Genomic DNA, 21,078 nt, shown 5'->3' with positions numbered 1-21,078 from the left:
GGGCTGAGTGAGGATGGCAAGGCTGGAGGGAAGCAGGCGGGGCCCCGCTGGCCAGGCGTGGGGGCAGGTCCCTCCCGTGAGGCTGCAGTGGAGCAGTGTCCTGGTGGCACTGGCAAATGGCACACAGGAGACCAGGCTCACATTCCCGCAGGGCCCCCAGGGCTGTGCCCAGTGGTGGGCAGTGGGAGGTCCCAGGCGGGGCAGGCTTGCATGCTGAGTCCCTCGTGGGGACGGGCCCACCTGCGATGCCCTTGGCCCTGGGGGCTGGATGCTGCAGGCCCCTACTGGGCCCACAGGAGCCGGGTTCTGAAAACTTCACTCCTCCTTGCCAGCAGCCACCTCCCACCCCACTTCTAGGCCTGGCACAGACCTCTCAGACATGCAGTCCAGGCCCTGCCTGTCTCTGGGCAGGGGGAGGGCTGGCTGGGGGGAGGCCCCTCCCCTGCCCACCGTATGATGGAAGGTAGTGCCTTTGTCAAGGTCGCCAGCCCGGCCTCCCAGCCCCACCGCTGGAGCTGGGGGATGGGCGGGTGTGGGCCAGCCGTGTGGGGTGGCGTGCCCCAGCCCCTCCTGACACCCTGGCCCACCACCCAGTGGGGCCCACAGCAGGCCCTTGGACGCCAGGACACCGCTTATCTGTCCCCGGTAAGGCAGCAGAGTGGCTTCTATTTTAATTCTCCAGCCGAGATGTCCACACATCACAGTGGGGCTGGAGGCACAGCAGACAGAGCTCAGGAAGGGGCCCCTCCAAGGGCCTTGCGGACCCCTCCCTCTGGCATCTGGCCTGGGTGCACCCGTCCAGTGGGCCTGGAGCGGGTGTGCAGGGGGCCGGACCGAGGTAGGGTTTCTGAGAACGGACTTGCTGAAATCTGAGCAAACTCTCCCAGAGGAAACGGCACACCTGCTTCAGGCGGCCCCGTGGCTCCTGGCAGCCATCCATGGACAGCTGCAGCAGGCTCTGCCAGGCCGGCCAGCAGCCCGGCTGACCCTGCCACCCTGGCCGCCCCAGCAGGGGAGCCTGGCACCTGCCAGTCTGGGTCCCAGGCCAGGCCCGGACCACCCCTGCCTTGGACAGACATGGCGTTGTCGGCTCCCCACATGGGAGCCCCGAGCCCTGATGGACCTTTCTCTGCCCCCATGGGGCAGGTGATGGGCACGGGGCCAAAGTGAGGCAGCAGGGGTGCCCCCAGGCCAGCCTGCAGGGGCCACATGCTGCTGCCCAGGCTTCTCCCTGGACATCCCAACGCCGGGCAGACCCGGGCAGGGGGTGGCTTCCAGACCCACGGAGGGGGTGGGGGGTGGGGCACTGGGCTCCTCTAGGGCGACGGGGGTGCGGTGGGCCCAAGACAGAGAGAGGAACTGAGGACACAGACGCAGGAAGGGCTAGTTGGATTTTTGTTTTTGTAAGTTTTTTTTTCTTTGTTTTTTTTAATATGAAAATTACTTGAAAAGACAAGGGGCCAACCCCACCAGGCAGCTCGGCCGGCCGCTGGCCACGCCGATCCTAACATTCCAGGTGTAAGTTACAGAGCTTAAGTTCATCTACAAAAAAGTAATAAAAATAAAATTTAAAATGGCACCTTCAACAGAAACAACAAAACCCCCGGCCGGCCCTGGAGCCCGCGTGCGGGGCGGGCACTCGGGCGGCTCCTCAGCTCCGCTCTGGCCAAAAAGTAAACACAAAGCTAAAAACAACGGCTCCCGGCGGGTCTGGAGTGGGTCGGGCTCCTCCCCGCGCGGCCGAGGGGCAGCTTCTCTGCGGGTGAGGGCGGAAGGGGCACTACCAAAACCGGGCGGCGGGCGGCGGGCGGGCGTGGGCTGGGCGTGGGCTGCGGTCAGAGCGCCGCGCGGGCGGCCTAGTCCTCGATGACGATGGGCTCGTCGTTGACGGGCGCGGGCGGCGGCGGCCGCAGCGGCAGGGCCTGGCTCGGGCGCAGGGCGATGGGCTTGTAGGGCCTACGGGCCGCGCGCTTGGTCTCGGAGGACGAGAGCAGCTTGCGGATCTTCCTGCGGTGCAGCCGGGCAGTGAGGCGGGCACGCAAGGCGGCACGGAGCCCCCGCCCCCGCGGGCCCCGCCCGCCCAGCCGCCCCACCTGGTCTCCTCAGTGGCCATGTAGAACACGTCGTCGGGGGCGTCGATCCAGTTCATCCGCCGCCGCTTGACGGGGGGCAGCGAGCCCCCCCGGATGAGGCGCACCTTGGTGGGGTACGCCTTCCCGTTGAGCAGGAGGTTCCGGCTTGGTCCCTGCAGTGGGGCAGGCCTGAGAGGGGAGCTCGGGGCCTCCACGCAGCACCCAGAAGCCCCATGGTGGCCGTCCCAGGGGCAGTGGGGGCAGGGGTCCCCGGAGGGCCATGAAGACCCCATGAAGACCTGGACACCTGCCCCTCCTCGAGTCCCCAGGGGCCTTCCAGATGCTCCCACAGCGCCTGGCAGGGCTGGGGGCCTCCCTACGAAGGCCCACGGAGCGTGTGTGTGCAAGCGTGTGGAGAACAGGGCCCTCGCGCTCACCATGTGCCTGGTCTGTCCGTGGTTCGCCAAACCTGACAGGAGGAAGGAGGACAGGCCGTGAGGCCACGCAGGCACGTGCTGCGCCCACACGCGTGCCAAGGGCCCACAGCGGAGACGCAGGAAGCCCGGAGCTCCATCTCCCCAGAACTGCAGCCCACACCCAGGTGGGCCTTAGCTCCCGAGTCCTGGCCTTGCCCAGGTGGCTCTCAGGGGCCCCGGTGGGGGGGAGGGGGCGGTGTAGGAGCCTCAGATCTGAGCTCACTTCTCGAGGAGCCAGGACCACTGTGGCCTGGTTTACAGAGCAGCCAAGTGACAGCTGGCACAGCTACACGTACAACAGCAGCAGGGAGCCCCCCCGCAGGGCAGGCCCTCCCCAGGTTCAGACTTCACCAGACTTCCTCCCAAGGGGCTCCCAGTCCCCAGCGTGGACCTGGGGCCAGGTGCCCTGCGGGAAGCTGATGGGAGTGCCCAGGAGAGGTCAGTAGGCCAGGCTCCAGCTAGCGGCTCCACTCTGTGGCTGGGGGGCTGGAGGTGAGAGCTGCCACCAGCGGCTCAGAAAAGGATCGTCCCAGGTCACAGGCTGTACCCTCAACGGGAATCAAAACGATCCGCAACTCCCAAACACACACGCAGTGAGTGCACGTGCGTGGCCGTGAGAGCATCGGTACACGGGCCTGTGGGCGTGCTGGTGAGTACACAGGCCTGTGAGCACATGTTGGTCTGAGTACACGCGCCTGTGAGCACATGTTGGTGTGAGTACACGGGCCAGTGAGCTCACGCTGGTGTGAGTACACGGGCCAGTGAGCTCACGCTGGTGTGAGTACACGGGCCTGTGAGCATGTTGATCTGAGTACACGGCCCGTGAGCATGTGCTGGTGAGTACATGGGCCCGCGAGCTCGTGTCGCTGTGAGTAGACGGGCCCGCGAGCTCGTGTCGCTGTGCGTACATGGGCCCGTGAGTGTGGGTCACGTGAGTGCATGTGGCTGTGAGCCTGTCAGTGTGCATCTATGTGGTCACATGAGCTAGTCTCCATCGCCTGCATCCTGCTGCACACATCTAACTCCTCCCAAAAGTGCTTCCTGACCAAGGTCTGTCTCTAGATGAGCCTGGAATAGCTGTCCAGCCCCCCTTTGCAGCACCTTCTAACTTGGGGTACCCACAACCCCAGCAGGCAGGGGCAGGGGCCCTGGCACCCAGCCTGCAGCGCTCACGAGCTGTCCACGGGTGTACACAGCCGTACACAGCGCTCAAGGCTCTGTGCTACTTACCCAGGTAGGTGCCTACCAGAGGGACGAGTGGCAGAGAGAAGAAAGCACACGGTTAGCGTGGGGGGTGCACATGTGGGGCCCTGGGGTGCAGGCAGCCACAGGCCACGGAGGGCCAGGTTAGGGAGTGAAGGACCCCTGGCGGCAGGGCCCTGGCCTAGAGCCGGCTCCTGCCATCCGCTGCTGCTCCGCCCACCACACGGCACCCCAGCGGGCCTGAATGTGGCCTCCAACACCCACCCGGGACCCAGGGCTAGGGTTGAAGTAGCGACGGGAACACGTGGATTTTGGAAAAACTGACCTAAGTCAATGGAGTTTATCCCACTGCTATCAAGAGCTCTTTACAAGTCAAGCCCTAAGCCCCAAGCCCTGTTGATAAGACCCGCTTCCCCTCCCATGGGATGTGGGCAGACGAGTGGGCCGGCCGCTCTGCTGAGACCAGGGACTGTGGGAACCCCTTAAGGATGGCTCCAGGGGAAGGGGGAGGTCAGCGAGGAGGCGAGGCTAGAGTGAGCTGGCGCCCCACCAAGGGGTTGCAGGCAAGGCAGCAGGGGGCCTGGGGCAGAAAGAGCCTGTGTCCAGATGGAGTGAGAGGACTGGACCTCAGTGCCACCAGCTGACCCCCAGCACGTGCCTGCCAGGCTCTCGGACACACTGAGACGGGCGTGTCCAGGGGACCGGGCTGGGCCAGATGGCCACTGCCTCCCACCACCTTCCAGAGATCCAAGAACCAAGCCCAGGCCAGCCTTCCTGGGCCAGCAGGTCTCCAGTCCTGAGACCAGGGGAGGGCTCTGGCCACGTCCATGCTGGCTGCCCGGGATGCAGCGTGGGGGTACCCACGCTGGACCTGACCTTGCTGCTAGGAGGGGCTGGCGGGAGGAGCTCTGAGTGAGTTCCCCTAAGTTCCCCTTCTGCTGGTTCCATTCACCTCCCCCTCACCCGTCCTGCAACAGGCTGACCGTTGGGGGCACTGGCCCCCACAAGGCTGAAATGCCCCTCACTGGCACCGTGGTGACCCCTACTAGAGCAGCCTGGGACCACAAACGCCCCTCCCCCACTGAGAAAGCCAAAGCCAGCCCTGGACAGGCGAGGGAGCCACACTCCAGAGGCCAACGCCAGCCACACCCGACAGCAGGGGGCCCCACGGTGGCCTGCCCAGCGTGTGCACCCCGACTTGGGACAGGGCCCCGCGGTCTCAGCCCGGGGTGCATCTCCCCGGGGGGCCCTGGCCTGGGCGTTCCCTGGGCCTTGCAGACCCCCACCCAGCCATGCCAGCCACACCACAGCTCTGTCCCGTCGGCACCTGAGGGGCCAGGGTCCCACAGCCCCCCACCAGGCAGGGCACGGGCAAGGTCACAAGCACAGGGTGGGCGGCACACGAGCTGAGGCTGACGGCATGCGGGCGGGCACAGCGCGGCAGTGCAGCCAGTGCGGGCAGGCGGCGGGGGCACCAGGGCCGCCTGACGGAGGACAGTCCACTGACCGGCGCTGGGCCCAGACGGAAAGGCATTTTGTGAACCGGGGCGCCCAGGTGGGGGTGGGGGGCGGCCCCAGGGCCTCTGCCGAGTGACAGGTGGGCGCTGGGTTAGGGGCGGCGGGGCGCAGCCCAGCCCGCGTGGACTGCCCTGGACGTGCCCTGAGCCATCCGCCGCACACACGGGAGCACAGCACACAGGCCCGCGCAGAGGGCCGGGCCTTACCCCTACTGGGCATCAAGAGGCGCTTCTTCACGTTGCCTGGCAGCGCCCGGCGGCAGGAGAGAGGAGAGAACACACGGTCAGCGGGCGCGGGCGCAGCGGGCACCAGGCACCCCAGGCCCACAGCCACACCGGCCGAGCCCGAGGCCCCCCGGACTCACCGTCGACCCCGTTGTGCTGCTCGTAGCTCCTCTTGCCCAGGATGGTAGGGGAGCCGTTGTTGATGACAGGGGCCGACTTGGCGGGGGTCAGGCCGCTGAGCACACCAGACACGCTCTTCACTGGGTCGGGCTTGGGGGGGCGGGGGTGCGTCTCTGCAGGGCCAACACAGCAAGTGGGCACACGGCCGCTCCTCAGCAGCAGCCCCACCACCCGGGAGAGCGTGAGCAGCCCAGGCCCCGGTAGGCACACCAGTGTGGCGCCCTGGGCACCCTGAGGGCAGCGACAGAGGCTGGGGCTAGACCCCTCGGTCCAGCCGACGGGCCCACCAGCGACCACCACCAGTCTACAGGCTCCAGGTGCCCACAAATGAGCAGGTCCCCTTAGTGGCCACCGAGCTGGCAGCCCAGGCTGGCCACTGGCCAGATGATGAACTAGGGGCTCTGTCAGCTGACCGGCTCCAGGAGGCGCAGGCCTACACCTGCCAAGCGCCCCAGCCCTCAGCGGCTCTCCGGGGCCAGAGCCCAGACAGCAGGAGGGGCCACAGCCGCCTGCGTCTCCTGGGCGCCCGCCAGCTCCCAGAGTCTTTCACAAGGGAATGCGGGCACAGGGGGAGGGACCGAATCCCAGCCCAGCCCAGCCCAGCAGAACGAAGGGCCGCGGACGAATGGGGTGCTCAAGGCCCCAGGCCGCCCCTCTCTGCGTCCCTCCTGGAGGGCATGCCTCCCACCCAGCCCGGAGCCCACCCCAACGGGAACAGCATGGGGAAGACCACTCCGAATCCTCCCAGGAGCCTGCGGCGGGGTGGGGGCGGGCGGGGCGGGCCCTGCGGAGGGCGGGGCGGGCGGGCTCACCGAGGAACCGCAGCACGGCCTCCAAGGGCTTCCGCGTGGCCTGCTTCAGCACCAGCGGGCTCTGGGAGGCTTCCGGCAGCCGAGCCGTGCCTGAGGGGGGCCAGGGTCAGTGCGCTCGCCCGCCGGCAGCACCCCCACCCCGCCCGCCCCAAGGGACACTCACACTCGGCCTTGATAGCCGCGCTGTTGATGGGCATGTAGGGGTGGCGGGCGGCGTGCCAGGGGCGCAGGATCTCGCGGCACAGGCGCCGGGCGATGCGCGTGAGCTTGGTGGTGTGCAGGTAGAAGGCCTGTCTCGTCTTCATTGCGAACTTTGGGCTCCCGCTGCTCCGCGCTGGGATGCCGTGGGGGCTCTGCGGAAGGGGGCGCGCCGCCCCGACACAGCGCCATGACCGCGGGCCGGGCCGCAGGGGCGGGGCGCGCGGGCGGGCGGGGCGGGGCGCGGGGCGGGGCTTACCATGTTACTGCGGTTGGGTCCCGGCCTCTCTCCATCTAACCGGGTTGGCATTTTCAAGCCACCATATTTCTTCCAATATGTCCAACAAGACGCGCAGAGGCGACACTGCATGTTAGGGGGACCCCAAGAATACCACTGGTAAGACTGGGTGGCTACGGACAACAAAGTTGAAAATAGACGGATTCTTAAGCAGAACCAGTGACGGCAAAGAGCATTCCACAGCTGTCGCCCGCCCACGCCACCCCGGGCCTGGGCACCGCGCTCCCCTCACTCCCCATCAGGGCTCCTCCAAGCAGAGTGCGATCCCCGCCCCCAGGCCGGTCCCCGGGACGGTGCAGGGGTGCCCAGGGCCGCAGACTAGGGTGCACCTGGGGGCGACTTACTGTAACAGCTCTCGCAGGCCCGGCCGGCCCCAGGGCTCTGGCCTGGCGGCCCTGCGCCGTTCACCACACCTGCCTTGACGTTGTTGACGCTGATCTGGTTCGGGTTTGGCTTGTTACTTGGGTAAGGGAGAGAGGGAGGGCGTCACGGGATCATGGAGCCCCGGGAGCTTGGCTCTGGGACCCCAGCAGCCCCATCCACATCCGCCTGGCCACAGGGCAGCCGCCAACCCCAGCTCTCTCCCCGCGGACTCGGGTCAGAGTCTGACCCCAGGCGGGACGGCTTCCAGCCTCCGTGCCCAGTGCTGCCTGACTGGCCGAGGGAGAGCCAGGGCTGGGTCCTGCCCTTCTGCCGCCCCCGCCATCCTGGGCTTCAAGGACAGGCCCCTGACTCGCCCAGACCCTGAGCCAGGGAGGCACCACCTGGCCACGTGAAGCCAGCGGCGGGCCTGGCCCACCCAGGGACATGGAGACACGGGGGCGGTGTTCTGGGGGTGCACTTACTAGTTGGGGATATAAACTTGCTTTAACTTGCTCTCCGCTTCAGCCGCTTTCAAGCGTTTCTTAAAACACAGAACATAGGGTCAGAGGCCAGCAGCTGGGTCTGTAGAGGGGAGACCCCGCCCGCACCGGCTGGCCCTCACCTGCTGCACGTATCTGTCGGTGGTCTTCCACATGTAGTAATACTCGATGATGCTGGTGAGTGACTTCCAGGGAAGCTGTGGAAGGGAGGCATGTCAGTGGGGCCCCGCCCAGGCCACTGTCAGGGCCCAGGCTCGCCCTCTCCTGGGCAGACCACACGGCAGAGAAGCTCCTCCCCAGGTTCCCTTCCTGCCACAGCGACTGCGCCCGGCTTGCTGGCTGGCTGGCTGGGTGGGTGCTTCCAGCCCTGGTGCAGTGCCCGGGGATGAGGCGGGTGGAGGAGGCACCCAGGCCCCCGTCCCCTCCAGGCTGAGGGCTGCACACCGAGCGCCGTCTGCTCCCGCTGTTCTGGTGTCACCCCGGGCTCGCAGGCCACCTGCGGGCCTGCCTCCCTGAGCACATTCACCCACGACACCCGCTGGGGTGAGTTGACCGCAGGCACATATCTCCTGCACCTGGCCCGTCACACGGGAGCACGAGGGGCCTGGGACCTGTAGGGGGCGCACTCCGCTTATTTCTGGTGAGGAGGCCTTGCCGCCCTGCTGAGGTTTCAGCACACTCTACCAAGTCGGTCAAGGGGCCGGCTCGGGGCTCAGCCTGCACCGGTGGCACCAGGGCTCTGCAGGGCCCTGAGGGCCTCCAGGCCACACCTCTTCTCCACCTCCTGCGGTGAGCCCGGCACCAGCTTCATCTGTTCCAGTGGAGATGCTGCTGGGCATCAGACGCAGGCAAGGCCGCTGCATCCCGGCCTCTCCCTGGGGCTTGTGGTCAGGCCGGCCTGGCCACCCTGCTGCCCTCTCTGCACGGACGTGCTCCTCTGAGTGACCAGCATTTCGCCTCCTTTCAGATGAGCTCAAGTGTGTTTTAGGGACTGTGAGAGCAGGAGGGGTCCCTGCAGACTTGATTCCCACGTGCTCACTGGGGGACACTTCCAAGGACCTATGCGGAAGCTCGGCTGGTTAAAAACAACCGGACTCAAACACGGCCGGGGCCTGAGGGCCAGCGAGGACCTGGACATGCCCAGGGCCCGAGGGTCAGCGAGGAGCTGGACCTCCTCGTCACCTCTAACAGATGAGGGGACGGAACACAGAGACCTGGGGAGCAGAGCAGCCCTGAGCCCGCCCCGCGGTACTCACAAAGTCTTGCTGAATGTCTGTGAAGTCTTTCCCGTACTTTTCCAGGGCCTCCTCAAAAAGGCTGGCCTCTGAGGCTGACCACTCCTCCATCTCGTCCCTGCAGAGCACGGGCCCACCCTGCGGCACCAGGGCTGAGATGGCCTTGGCAACGTCATACACGCTCCTGTGCAGCGTGTCCATGGCGTGGAACTGTGTGGGGCGGGAGGCAGGGTCACCTGGGCCCTGCGCTGGGACCCACCCCCAGCCCGGGTGGCGGACACACCCGGGTCACGTGTGGAAGGCCACAGGCTTGGGCCTCTGGGGAGGATGTGGGGAGAGAGCCGTGGGCAGGCAGGGCCAGCCTGGGGCACCTGAGCCTCCTTCTGGGAGACTTGCTGCCCGAGATGGGGTGGGAGGAAGGAGCAGGGCGGCCCCAGGACGGGCAGGTCAGCCTGAACCTGTGCGAAGACGGGGCTGCCACGCCAGGGCACCGAGAGCCCTGCCCTGGGTGGGGCCGTGCCCAGGGGGTTGACCTAAGCAAACGTGCTGGGCCTTGCTCGGCTGGCACCTGCTTACCAGGGTGATGTCCCGGGAGGCGGCCGCGGCGCTCATGTGCAGGCTGGGCTGCCGGACGGAGCTGCTGCAGTCCAGGGCCCGGGCAAAGGTGCCCACAGAGCTGGGGGGGGGGGTGGGAAGAGACACTGACCGCTGGAGCAGACAAGCAGGAGGCCAGGCAGGCCGAGCTGGACACGCACAGGGGCCCAGATTCGGCTGTCTCGGGGAGGAGTGCTCTGCTCTGGAGCTTGGGGACTCTGCCTGTCTCTGCAGAGCTCTTCTCATGAGACAGCCTTTGGGTTCCAGCGCTGGATGGCGCCTGGCCCAGGGCGGGGTGGTGGGGGAGCATGCAGCCCTGAGTGCTCATCAGACCTGCCCCGCGGGGGCCAGGGTGGCGGCCTCAGCAGAGACAGCTCCGCAGAGCACATCCGTTCATGTCCGGGAGGCCCAGACCTCAGCCACATCCGCCCCAGCGGCCTTCGCCCAGTCCCAAAGCTGGACGGGCACCCTGTCCCACCCCGCAGTCTTCGGAAAGAGCCCCGGCCTGTTGGGGGGTGGCTCTGAGCAGCCCTCAGCCAGCTCCGCGTGCAGGAAGGGCCAGACCTCCCCAGGGACCACACAGGGGTCACGACAGAGCAGGCCCCGCCCCACCGGCCTCATGTGCCCTTCACTGGGCAACACCCCGAGGGACAGATGTCCCAGAACCCACCACACGGTGGGCAAGCAGTTAAGGCCGTGCCAGCTTGTGCCCTGCCTGCCCGGCACTCACCGGGCCACCACAAGGAACTGGTCAATCTGCTTGTCCACGAGTGGATTGCGGGCCTCCCACACCTTGGTCTCCAGCTTGGACTGGTCTCGGCCGTCCTCCTCGCCTGCGGAGAAGGGGTGCCGCGGGGTGAGGCCGCCGGGGCCGCGGGAGGAGCCCCGAGGCTCTAGTGAGAGCTCAGGGCCCAGGGGTCCCCTTAGGGCCTGGCCTACTGGGGTGAGGGGTGGAGCACCCCCTTCTGCAGGGAGGGAGAGGGTAAGTGAATCCGGGGCGGGGACACAGCACGCGTGTGTGCACACACAAAGCAGCACACGGAAACGCATACACACACGTGTACACACACGTGCACACAGACACAAGCACGCACACACAGGAATGCAGGCACACACACACATGGACGCGGTCTGGTCAGCGCTCCAGGGCGAGCATGGCACAGGGCACGCCTTCGCCTCTGGAACGGGGTCCGGGTCTGGGCCCCCAGGCCCTTGGAGGAGCCACCAGGAGAGCAGCAGCACAGCCGCTGGGGGAAGCGCGGGCGGTTCGGAGACGATCGGTCGAGCTCTTTACCCCGAGCCGCCACAGGGTCAGGTGCCACTGCGCCGGGCCCCCGTGCCAGCCCCTCACCACCAGCGCACTGATGCTGGCTCAGCACAGACACTCGCCCGCCACCCGGGGCCCTGAGGCCGGAGGCCTCGTCTCAGGGCGTCTTCTCCCTCAGCCTGTGGGTGGCACAGGGGAGCCCAGGGCCCGGCCGTGGACGCTTCTGTCCTGGGCAGCACCTGTGCCAAGGGCCGGTGTGCTCTGGTCAGCAGTGGGGATGGGACCACGAGGAGGGTCTGCAGAACGCCCACCCGGCGTGGCTGGGCTGGCATGGAGGACATGTCACACCCACATTCAACTCGGGCACCCGAGCTGAACGTCTGCAGACGCTTTCAGCCACGGTCACTCTCGGCAGGAAGCTGCTTCCAGGGCCAGGACCCCCGCGCATTCGGGAAGCCCGTGGAGCCTGGGGTGGGTGCGGGTCAGCACAGCCGCCACAGCTTAAAGTCACTGGAGAGACACGTGCCCCCTCGCCCTGGGGAGGTCACCCTGGCGGGCTACAGGGGCACGCTGGGCCAGGGGCCCATGGGAGGGAGCCCGGCACCGCAGACATGCAGGGCTGATCCAGGGATGGGGCGCGGAGATCTGAGAGCCTGGGGTGTGGGGCTGTGGGACGCGATGGGGCGTCTGGAGGATGGGCATGCTGCGCTCCCTCCGGGCGGCGCCTTGGCACTGAGACCCTCCCCGGGTAAGGCGGGGACCCTCCTCTTGGATCCAGGCCCCAGCGATGTGGCCAGGCAGCCAAGCCCAGAGCCCCGGGTGCAGTGGCACGCCTGTCCCAGCGCCACGCCGGCTGGCAGGCAGCATCACGGCACGCTCTGTGGCCGCCACATACACGCACGGCTGGGGCACAGCTTCACAGTGGCAGGGCCCATGCCCCAGGAGGTGCGGGGAGACAGCAAGCTGAGGCCTTCGCCAGGGCCCCCGAGTCAGGAGTGGGAAAGGCCTGGGTTGTGGGCAGGGCCAGCCCAGGGCACCTGAGGACAGAGGCTCAGCCCCGCCGGGGGCAGGGGGCAATGTGAGCTCACCCAGGCAGCAGCAACGTGAGCACTCTGGACACGTGAGCCACCAGCATCCCTGAGGCCTCACCAGGACCCCCAAGGATGCCTGACCCCAGAGGGGGGTTCACAGCCAGCACGGCTGGCTGTTTCAGCGGGAGACGCAGTGAGGGGGCCTTAGGATGATGCGAGTGCTCACAGGGCCGGAGGTTCAGCGGGAGACGCAGTGCGGGGGCCCAGGATGATGCGAGTGCTCACAGGGCCGGAGGGAGGAGCGGCCAGGCCTGCCCGTGATGGAGCTGGACACACAGGGCAGACGGGGGAGCCGCCCCACCACCCGCTTCCCATGGGCTTGGCTCAGCGCCTCCCTGACACCTGACCAGACAAGCAGGCGCCCCAAGACGGAGACTGAGGCCCCAAAAGGGAGGTGGGTGTGAGTGTGTGGGTGAGGTCCGAGTGAGGTGTGCCACAGGTGTGTGCACACGTGTGCAACAGGAAACGTGCACACGGGCCAAGGGCAGAGCCCAGGACGAGTGGAGCAGCTGGGGGATCGGGAGGCGCAGTGGCCACAGAGAGGAAGCTTCTCGGGATTCCTGCACAGAGGAACCCGGGGTGCAGAGCAGAAGGGGAGCCAGGCCTGGCCCACGCCCCACAGACGCAGGAGACGCTCGCCAGGGCCACCTGAGGACGAGAGAGCAGCGGCCACGCACTCCACAAGGGACCCAGGGACCCCGGGCGGCCTGGGCACCTCACACAGGGCCAGCTCTGCAGGGACACAGACTCCAAAGAGAGCAAGGCCTGCCTCACCGAGCCGCATGACCAGGACAGGAGAGGACAGGATGCCCACGAGTGTGGACCCCGCGGCCCCCTGCGTCAGCCCCACTTGCCTGGCCGTGGCCACCACCCAAGGGATGAGGGCCGCTCATGTCAGGCCTGCTGCCAACCACGGGGCCCCTGCAGGAAGCAAGGCCTGGGGGGGGTCACCGGGGCCCGAGTTCCCTGTGCTGCATGCGTGGGGACAGACTGAGCTGCAGGAAGGGGTCAGGCCCGCCCATGACCCCTGGGCCGCTGGTGGCCTGAGTGGGCAGGGGAGCCGGGCATTTTGCCCCCCGAGCACGGTGGCCTGGCGGACAGCACCATCCACCAGAAGTCAGTGATACTGGCAATCACTCAAACAAGCTCTTTGAACAGAGAAAGAGTTTTTAAAAAGTTATGAAAATAACTGCTAAAAAGAAACAGTCTCCGGGTAGCGTGGAGGGCCCAGCGACAGGCGCTGGGGGTGCTGGGCCCGCCGCACCCCACCCACCTTCTTTCAGCAGGTCGGTGATGTCCGCCTGGTACCGGTTCCCCACCCGGATCTCCCCTTTGTCTGCCAGGAGGGTCTTCTGCTGGGGGTCGTAGACCAGAGAGTAGAAGAAGAAGTCCTGGAAAGCAGCACAGGCGGGGCTGTCAGCACACGGCACCACGGCCAGGCGGGCTCGGGGCACAGGCCAGGCGGCTGCAGGCAGCTCCCCAGACTGCCTCAAGCCCGTCAGCAGCGAGTCTAAAAATTTAGTTTATAGAAGCATTTAACAGCAACAAAACTCCGAAGACATCTGGGAACAAATCTGACAGATTCTGGGCGCGGCCTCCAAGGAGACAGCAAGGCTCCCGTGCAGTTGTCACAGGAGACGCACAGAAAGCGACCACGTACAGGACGTCCCGGGCCCGGCGCCCAGAGCCGGCGGCTCCAGCCCGTGGGCACCCTCCTGCCGGCTCCGGGCCCACCTGGGGTCGGCGGGCACGACGCACCCTCCTCGGCCCCCAGGAAGCCACGCTGAGCTGGCCTGGGCCGCTTCTCGAAAGCAAGCCTGCCGACCCGGGGCTTCCCCTGGGGCCTCACCGTATCCCGCAGGGTCTACCTGGCCCCGTGCCCCCACTGTGCCTTTCTTGACTCCCTTGCGGCTGTTCCTCCACAGCCCTCACCCCCCAGGCGGCAGCGGGCAGGGGCTGCCCCCGCGTCAGGGCCAAGGGCTCCTGGGTGTAGGTCCCGTGGGCTGCAGCTGCGCGCCTGTGCTGCCAGCCCCTCGCCTGGGCCATCCCCCGCTCCTCAGAGGCACCCACTCCCCAGATGGGTGAAGGAGAACAGCAGGAAACGCCCGCTGTGCACCCTAGAGACGCACGCAGGTGCCAGAGCAGGGCCAACACGCCTCCTGAGGCTGGTTCACAGCCGCCTTTGCTCAGGGTCAGCTGTCCACGTCACTGCTCGGGCGGCTGCCACCGGGGGACCTTTCCAAACTGTAGACCACGCGTCTGCTCCCCAGTGGAAGCTGCCTGGGGCCACGGCCCTGCTCTGCCCGCCACCTTCCCAGGCCGCACCAGGCCTCCCACAGGCAGGGGCTCCTGGGGGCCCGGGCTGCCCCAGCGGCTCCTCTGCGCCAACTCCAGGCCGTCGCCTGGCGGTTCTCCAATTCCTGAGTCAGGCGTCAGGGAGGCCACGCACCAGGCTGTCCTCGCTGGATCGCTGGACCGCTGGCACCGGCGGCCGCCTGTGCTCCCAGTCCACGCCGCCCCCTCCGCTCACTCCTCTGGGCCCCTGGAGAGCCTGGCCTTGCCTAGGGAGGGTGCCGCCCGCAGGCGATGACACTCCTGCAAGAGCTGCAAGGATCCGTGGGCAGGTCCCCTGGGAGCCAGAGGCACGTGTCCGCTAGGACATGCGTGGAGGGGACCCTGACCCTTGGCCATACCCTGACCTGCCCTCGCAGGATGACGCCAGAGCCCTGCTGCAGTGACCCCTGCTGGCCCACTGGCTTCCCTGAAGATGCATCTTGCTGCTCCGGGGACACGCATGTGTCCTCTGGAGACGGCTCTGATAGTCATGTTTCTTGGGAGAGGGGGCAATGGAAAGGCAAGCCCATCAGAACCACCCGCCCTGAAGGTCACGGCGGGAAGGACAGCGGCCGCAGGGTGAGGGGCTCGGGCGTCACCGTGAGGCCCGTCTACCCGTGGGACGAGGTTGGTCCCCTGGCCCCGGCAGCACTGATGATTCCTGTTTCACAAACTCAAGACACTTCCGGTTGCCCTGCTGGCAATGCTGGGTCGGCACAGTGTGGCCGGGACACAGCGGCCAGGATGGCTGGGTGGGCACCCGCCTGCTGGGGAAGCCCAGACAGCAACCAGGGCAGCTGCCATGGGCCTCCCCACCCCCAGCAGGACAAGTCGTGCCCCTCGGGGGGCAGGGGAGCCTCACCTCCCGTTCCAGGTAGGACTTGAGGGACTCGGTCTCATTCAGCAAAGTGACGCTGCACTTCCCCCTGCAAGGCAGGACACAGGAGGGCGTCCATCAGGGGAGGCGGGTGCCCCCCGTGCCCATCCAGGCCTGCGGTACCTGACCTGTGGTCCCCGCCCCGTGTGGTCCCCGCCCCGTGTGGTCCCCGCCCAGGCCTGCGGTACCTGACCTGTGCTCCCTGCCCAGGCCCACGGTACCTGATGTGCGTGGCGGGGAGAGATTCCAGCTGTCTAGACAGGAACAACTCCCGATGCCGCAGCTGGTGCTTGAGCTTCTCGGGCAGGTCCACCATCTCCGGGTTCTCCATCTCCTCCTCTATTTCTCCTGAAGGACAGAGAGGACACGGGCTCAGGCCACCGAACAGACCCACCCGCTGGCTCCCCCGGCCCCCACCCCCAGGGGGCCCCAGCAGGCGCTCGGGCAGCGCCAGTTCTAGCCCAGCCGCCCCAGAAGCCCGCAGCCGGGGTGTCTCATCAGGAAGGAGGACGTGTCCTAAGCCCGCGGGGGAGACAGGGGAGACGGGGGAGACGAGGCGGCCGCTGCTGCATGTCCAGGGCCGGGAGGCAGAGACCCCAGGGCCATGTCCCGTGCCCTCCCTGCACCGGAACCCCCTCAGGGCCAAGCTGCAGGGGCCTCCGCGGGCCCACCTCGCCTTGGGCAAGCAGGGGCGGGCATGCAGCCCGGCGCACAGGCGCCAGGACCCTCCCGCAAGGGCGGCTCTTACCTTCCTCACCGGTGTCGGCCCCCGATCCGGTTTTATAGCAGACTGACAGGGCTATACAACGACAGACAGTGCCCAGACAGCAGGTCAGCCTCAGGGCCCAGCCTGGCTGAGGGGGTGAGGCTGGGAGGCAAGGTGGACAGGGGGCCGCAGACCACCCGGCCGAAGCCAGAGGACGTCCCATCTAGCTGACCTCGGCCCTGCCCACCCCCACGTCCACGCCACCCACGCCTCCAAGCAGACCCCAGACCAGCCTGGGCCAGCCTGTCCCGGCAAAGTCGTAGGGAGCCAGACCTTCCGGAGAAGCGGGCCCGGGGCGCCAGGTGGGGGCGGGACGGGTCCCCAAGCCAGATCAGCAGCACAGCTTCCTGCCCGGGGTCCTCGGCCACCCCCCATGGCTGGGACACTGGTGCCCACAAGAAGAACCTGGAAGTCTGGCATGTGGGGGCAGTGGGGGGCCTCCAGGGTATGGACTCAGCACAGGCAGGCCTGGGGTGGGGGTGCCCTTGGCAGCGGTGGTCTGGGGCTACGCAGGGGGCAGTGAAAGCCAAGCCTGCAGCCAGATGAGCCTCCACCCCGAGGCCCCCAGGAGGCTGCGAGGAGCACGCTCGGGCCCCGTGCGGCCTGCAGCCCTCTGCTGCCCCCCTGTGGCGGCCGTACAGGGACCCGTGCCGCCCCCAACGCGTCCACAGCTCACAGAAGCCGGCAGGGCCAGGGGGCGGGCAGCTGGGGAGGAGGCCGGGCCAGGCTATCTGGGTGGGAGCCACAGGGACCTGGGTACCCACACTGCAGCCATGTCACGCCCTGCCCCCTGGGGACCCCAGGGCAGCCCCACGTGAGAGCGTCACCCACACTCAGACAGGGCCCCCAACCCACACTGATCGCGTTCATACCACCCAGGGGCAGCCTGGCTGGCCCGGCAGAGCAGCAAGGAGCCGGGGCCAGAGACAGGCCCTGGGGGCCCGTGTCACGGCCGCAGACCTCGCCCTCCTCACGGTGACACAGGCCCACCAGGGTTCCCAACCATCAGCATCACGAGGAGCGGCTAGGGGCCACACTGTGGTCTCAGGGGCAGCCAGGGCTTCGGCCAGGCTGGCCTCCTGCCCCCAGGAGACCAGGAGTCTCTGCACGGCTCCGGAGCTCACTCTCCGAGGACCCGCAGACATGAGTGGGCTGTGGTGCCCAGCGTCGAGGAACCCAGGGGCACGCAGCCCCTGGGGCCAAAGCCCCTCTCTCTGGGATCCAGTGAGTCCTGGCCTTGGGCTCAGAGCTGGGGCCTCACCCACACACCCCACCGGTTCCCCTGAGCCCCGCACTTGCTCTGGGGTTCCTGGAAGGACCTGTCCCATGCCCACTACTCCTCAGGCAAGGTCCGGCTCTCAGGATAGCTCTGCGGGAGGCCCACGCACCTGTGAGCAGGGCCAGGCGGGCAGCCCGAGGCCTGCAGACCCGGTGAGGGCGTTCCTGCTCTGGGGAGGCCCACGGGCCCAGGGCATCTGTGCTAACAGGGAGGGGCGCAAGCTCGTGCCTCAGGCTCTGGGCCGAGAAGCAGCTCTAGCAGCAGATCCAACCACACAGTGGGCGTCCACCCAGCCTCTATCCCTCCTGCCAGAAGAGCCCCCGAGTATCCTTCCCACTCCCCTGGCGCTGGCCGGGTCCCAGGCAGCAGGGTGGACCGGCATCCCCCCAGCCTGGCCGCAGCGGGCTCAGAGAGCCCAGCCCCATGGGATGGACAGTCCGGGGGAGACGGAGGCCCTGCCCTGAGCTGGGCCTGGGGGCCTCCCCAGCCCTGCCAGCCCCCGCCTTTGGGGGGACCCACTCCCTGCAGGTCTCGTGACCTAACGCTTGGACAAGCTCCCCTGGGGCCCAAGGGCAGAAGAGCTGGGCCCGTGGACACGGCCACCACCGTGCGCGGAGGGCCAGGGCTGCAGTTACTCAGGGCTGGGCATGGACACGGGAGATCGCCCACCATTGGCTACGCCTGGGCCACACAGACCCGCGGCCGGCCTCAGGGCCCTGACCGACGGGATGGCGCAAATGGGGCCGGCCCGCTAACACCACACCCCCAGGATCCGGCTCCTCTGCTCAGCACCGGGAGGCTGCAGGCAGTGCCAAGCTGGTAGGCACAGGCTCTGGGAGGGCCCAGTGACCCTGAACCCCGCCCCTGCCCCTCTGGGCACAGCACCAGGTCCTGCACTGGACGGAGGCTCCTGCCACAAGGTCGCTGTGGATGGGAGGTATGCACGCATGCACGCCGGCCGGAACCCACAGGTGGAGCCCGCCCCCACCGGAGGCACCCACCCTACGTGGCCCACCCCCAGGCCTCAGCCCAGGCCTGGACCCCTGCACTGTGCAAGGGACGGTCCCATCGAGGACACGGACAGCCCCCACCTCGCCCCCGGCTGAAGGCCCCAGGGAACGGGAGCGCGGGCCCTCCGAGGGCCAGGGCGGCGCAGGCAGGGGGACTCACTGGCATGCTTGTCAGCCAGGGCGATGAGGCTGCTGGAGATGTCGCGGCGCCGGTAGAAGCACACCACCTTGGCCTCCACGTTCCCACTGGCCGTCTGCAACAGCAAGGCGGGCTCTGAGCGCCCTCGCGGGGCGGCCCCCACGCAGGGAGCCGGGCGGGGGGCGGGGCCGCGCACACGGGGCCCGGGGCCAGGGCCGGGGGGCGGGGGGACGCACAGCGGACCTAAAGCCACCTGCGCCCCTGCGTGCGGGCACCAGATGGGCATGGCCGAGGACAGGGTGCTGGTCCCTGCCGCCCCGTGAGTGGAGCCCGAGCCTCCAGGGACGCGGGCACCTGGACAGGAGCGGCCGCTGCGGCCAGGGACAATCAGGCTGTCAAGGCCCACGAGGCGCCGACCGAGCAGCAGCCAGGACGCAGCAAAACCAGAGGTGCTGACCTCACATGGAGAAGACTGTTTTTAAACTAACAGGCGTTTACGACATTTTTAACAATAATACAAGGGCTGTATCACAATCCTAACCTTTATAGAATTTAAAACAGTGCAGCGTTTTCCACATTAGACTAAACTCCCTTTATACAAAGCATTTAACTTCTAGTTATTCAACTCCATTAGACCAGAAACCTTTCAAGAAAGTCTTCCAGGCTTTGCGCGTTCCTGACTAAAGTAAGTGTTACCCCTCTGCTGCTTTACGAGGTCGCCACAGAGACTTCGGAGGGCACACAGCCTCCCCCAGTCCATGAGGGACGTGATGAGAACCAAGATGTCTCCAGAGAAAACTACGGTCCAGAACGCTCGCGGGTGGTGCGCCTGTCCTGAGCGTGGGAGCACGGCCCATCGGGACGCAGTCCGCAGGACACGGGTGTCCCGAGTTTTGCGCGCTGATTCCCAGGCCAAAAAGCCACCCCTAGAAACAGTCTGGAGGCCGTCTGCTGAGCTGGGAAGGACGAGGGGCCTTTGACAGAGGCAGACATCCGGCACCTCAACAGGACGGCAGAAGAGACTGGACGGAGCGGGGAGGCTGACCACAGAGCACCCGGGCTCAAGTATTCAGGGCTCCATCGCAGAGCGCGCCCCCAGGGGGCCCGCCCGGGAGCAGCCGCCCCGCAGGGCCCTCCACCAGGAGACAGCGCGGTGCGCGGGGGACGTCTGTCGGGCTTGGCAGTGCCTGCTTGTGCCCCTTGCTGGACTTTGCGGAGATTCCCGCGCCCAGGCTCTGACCTCACTCTGAAATCTGCCTTCTAATTCCTGGGGGGAACCCGCTGGGCCCCCCTCACCCCCGCCTCGAGGGTCTGCCCCTCCCTACCCCCAGAGCAGGCCTCTCCCTGTCCTTTCAAAACAGTAATCTGCTCCAGTGGTGAAAGACTTCATTTTCCATGGAGGCAAGGCAGATCCGATACAAACCCAATCAAACTTCTAAGGAGAAAACTCAACAATCCCTTCGCAAGCTCATGAAAGCCCCAAGTCCCAGGAGGGCTAGGGGAGAAGATGGCAGGCGCAGCTTGAGGAGGGTTTGCAGGGTCAGGGCTTTGTGGGAGGCGGAGGGGAAGGGGTGAACCAGCAGAGATGCAAACCCCAACCCATGGGATGACAGCAACTGCGCTTTTCTTAAAGAAAGCTCACTGTCCACTTGCTCTCCTTTACGGCAAAGCGTGGGGGTGGCCCTGCCTGCCACGCGACCCACTCCCCTCCCACCAGTCACAGTTCATTCCAGGGTCTGCTCCACCTGCTGGGACCCCCACACCACCCCAGGCCGCTCCGGGGGGACAGCATGGAGGCAGGCCAGCCGCCTGCAGGGCGCCCTTCCGTGGGGGCATCCGCCGTCCTGGGGCTGGGAGGGCCTGCGGCTCTGGGAGGAAGGCCGTGGGGGCAGGTGGGGTAGGGGAGCATTTCCTCGGTTACTTCTCCGCCTGCGAGGTCCCTGTCCCTCTGAGCCCTGCTGGCTGGCCGCTGGGCCCCCGGAGGAGCCTCCACTTGGCTGACATTTCCGCAAGCCCTTTCCAGGGGTTACTTCTCACTGAGTCTCCCAGCCCCACCAACCGCAGCAGTGGCCATGTCCCTGAGGGTGCCCAGCGCACCTGGCCTGTCTCCCTCGTCAGCTGCGCCCATGTCAGCCCTGTCCCCAGCCGTCGTGACAGGCCTCACGAGGAAGCTGCCCTTCCGTCTTCCTGCCCACCAGGCCGCTGGCCAAGGGCAGGCGTTTCGCGGGGAGAGCGGCTCAGGTCTGGCCCCGGAGACCACCCTTCCCCACCTCCCCACGTGCTTGAGGCTGCCAGGGTCCCAGCCAGTCAGGTGAGAGCCCCCCGGCTGACCGGTCTGCAGCCTCTGCCTGAGCTGCGCTCGCCAGGGCTGCGACTGCCTCTCCAGCCGGGACCGAACCCAGTGCCCCACAGCGGGGAGGCGGGCAGGGCACAGGGCTGAGGACCAGCCAGACAGCCTTGCACCCTGGCTCCTGGGAGCCGCCTTCCTCCCGCCCCACCTGCAGAGCCCCCGGGGTCCGCGTGCCTCGTGGCTGTCATGGGTGGAGATCGAGGGGGAGGGCCACAGCCAGAGCGAGGGCACCATGGCCGCCCTGAGACCCAGGCCGCCACGGCCCCACCAGCCAAGGAGACACTGGGGGCAG

At 67.3% G+C, this 21,078-nt stretch overlaps 1 protein-coding gene across 6 annotated transcripts in view; it reads right to left on the bottom strand.

Annotated features, from left to right (window-relative positions):
• Positions 1-1,392: 1,392 nt before the first annotated feature.
• Positions 1,393-21,078, bottom strand: part of MTA1 (metastasis associated 1) — a 34,699-nt gene continuing 15,013 nt past the window's right edge. Inside the window, exons 3-22 of one of the 6 annotated variants that reach the window (XM_061395575.1) lie at positions 18,458-18,551; positions 15,991-16,041; positions 15,464-15,590; positions 15,228-15,291; positions 13,305-13,422; positions 10,404-10,506; positions 9,656-9,755; positions 9,101-9,289; positions 7,967-8,041; positions 7,827-7,885; positions 7,326-7,441; positions 6,943-7,094; positions 6,649-6,838; positions 6,486-6,575; positions 5,634-5,786; positions 5,476-5,511; positions 3,779-3,790; positions 2,510-2,541; positions 2,094-2,245; positions 1,393-2,007 (exon numbers count right to left, since the gene is read on the bottom strand). In XM_061395575.1, coding sequence (XP_061251559.1) covers positions 1,857-2,007; positions 2,094-2,245; positions 2,510-2,541; positions 3,779-3,790; positions 5,476-5,511; positions 5,634-5,786; positions 6,486-6,575; positions 6,649-6,838; positions 6,943-7,094; positions 7,326-7,441; positions 7,827-7,885; positions 7,967-8,041; positions 9,101-9,289; positions 9,656-9,755; positions 10,404-10,506; positions 13,305-13,422; positions 15,228-15,291; positions 15,464-15,590; positions 15,991-16,041; positions 18,458-18,551 — 2,064 coding nt within the window. In that variant the 3' untranslated portion in view covers positions 1,393-1,856. Of the gene's footprint in view, positions 2,008-2,093; positions 2,246-2,509; positions 2,542-3,778; positions 3,791-5,475; positions 5,512-5,633; positions 5,787-6,485; positions 6,576-6,648; positions 6,839-6,942; positions 7,095-7,325; positions 7,442-7,826; positions 7,886-7,966; positions 8,042-9,100; positions 9,290-9,655; positions 9,756-10,403; positions 10,507-13,304; positions 13,423-15,227; positions 15,292-15,463; positions 15,591-15,990; positions 16,042-18,457; positions 18,552-21,078 lie in introns of those variants that run through there. The other 5 variants (XM_061395578.1, XM_061395576.1, XM_061395579.1 and 2 more) reach the window with 5 other exon arrangements.

Source organism: Bos javanicus, chromosome 21 (genome assembly GCF_032452875.1).
Source record: "Bos javanicus breed banteng chromosome 21, ARS-OSU_banteng_1.0, whole genome shotgun sequence".
NCBI classification, from domain to species: domain Eukaryota; kingdom Metazoa; phylum Chordata; class Mammalia; order Artiodactyla; family Bovidae; genus Bos; species Bos javanicus.
The sequence above is the reverse complement of the archived record's forward strand: the minus strand, read 5'-3'. Positions and strand labels throughout refer to the sequence as shown.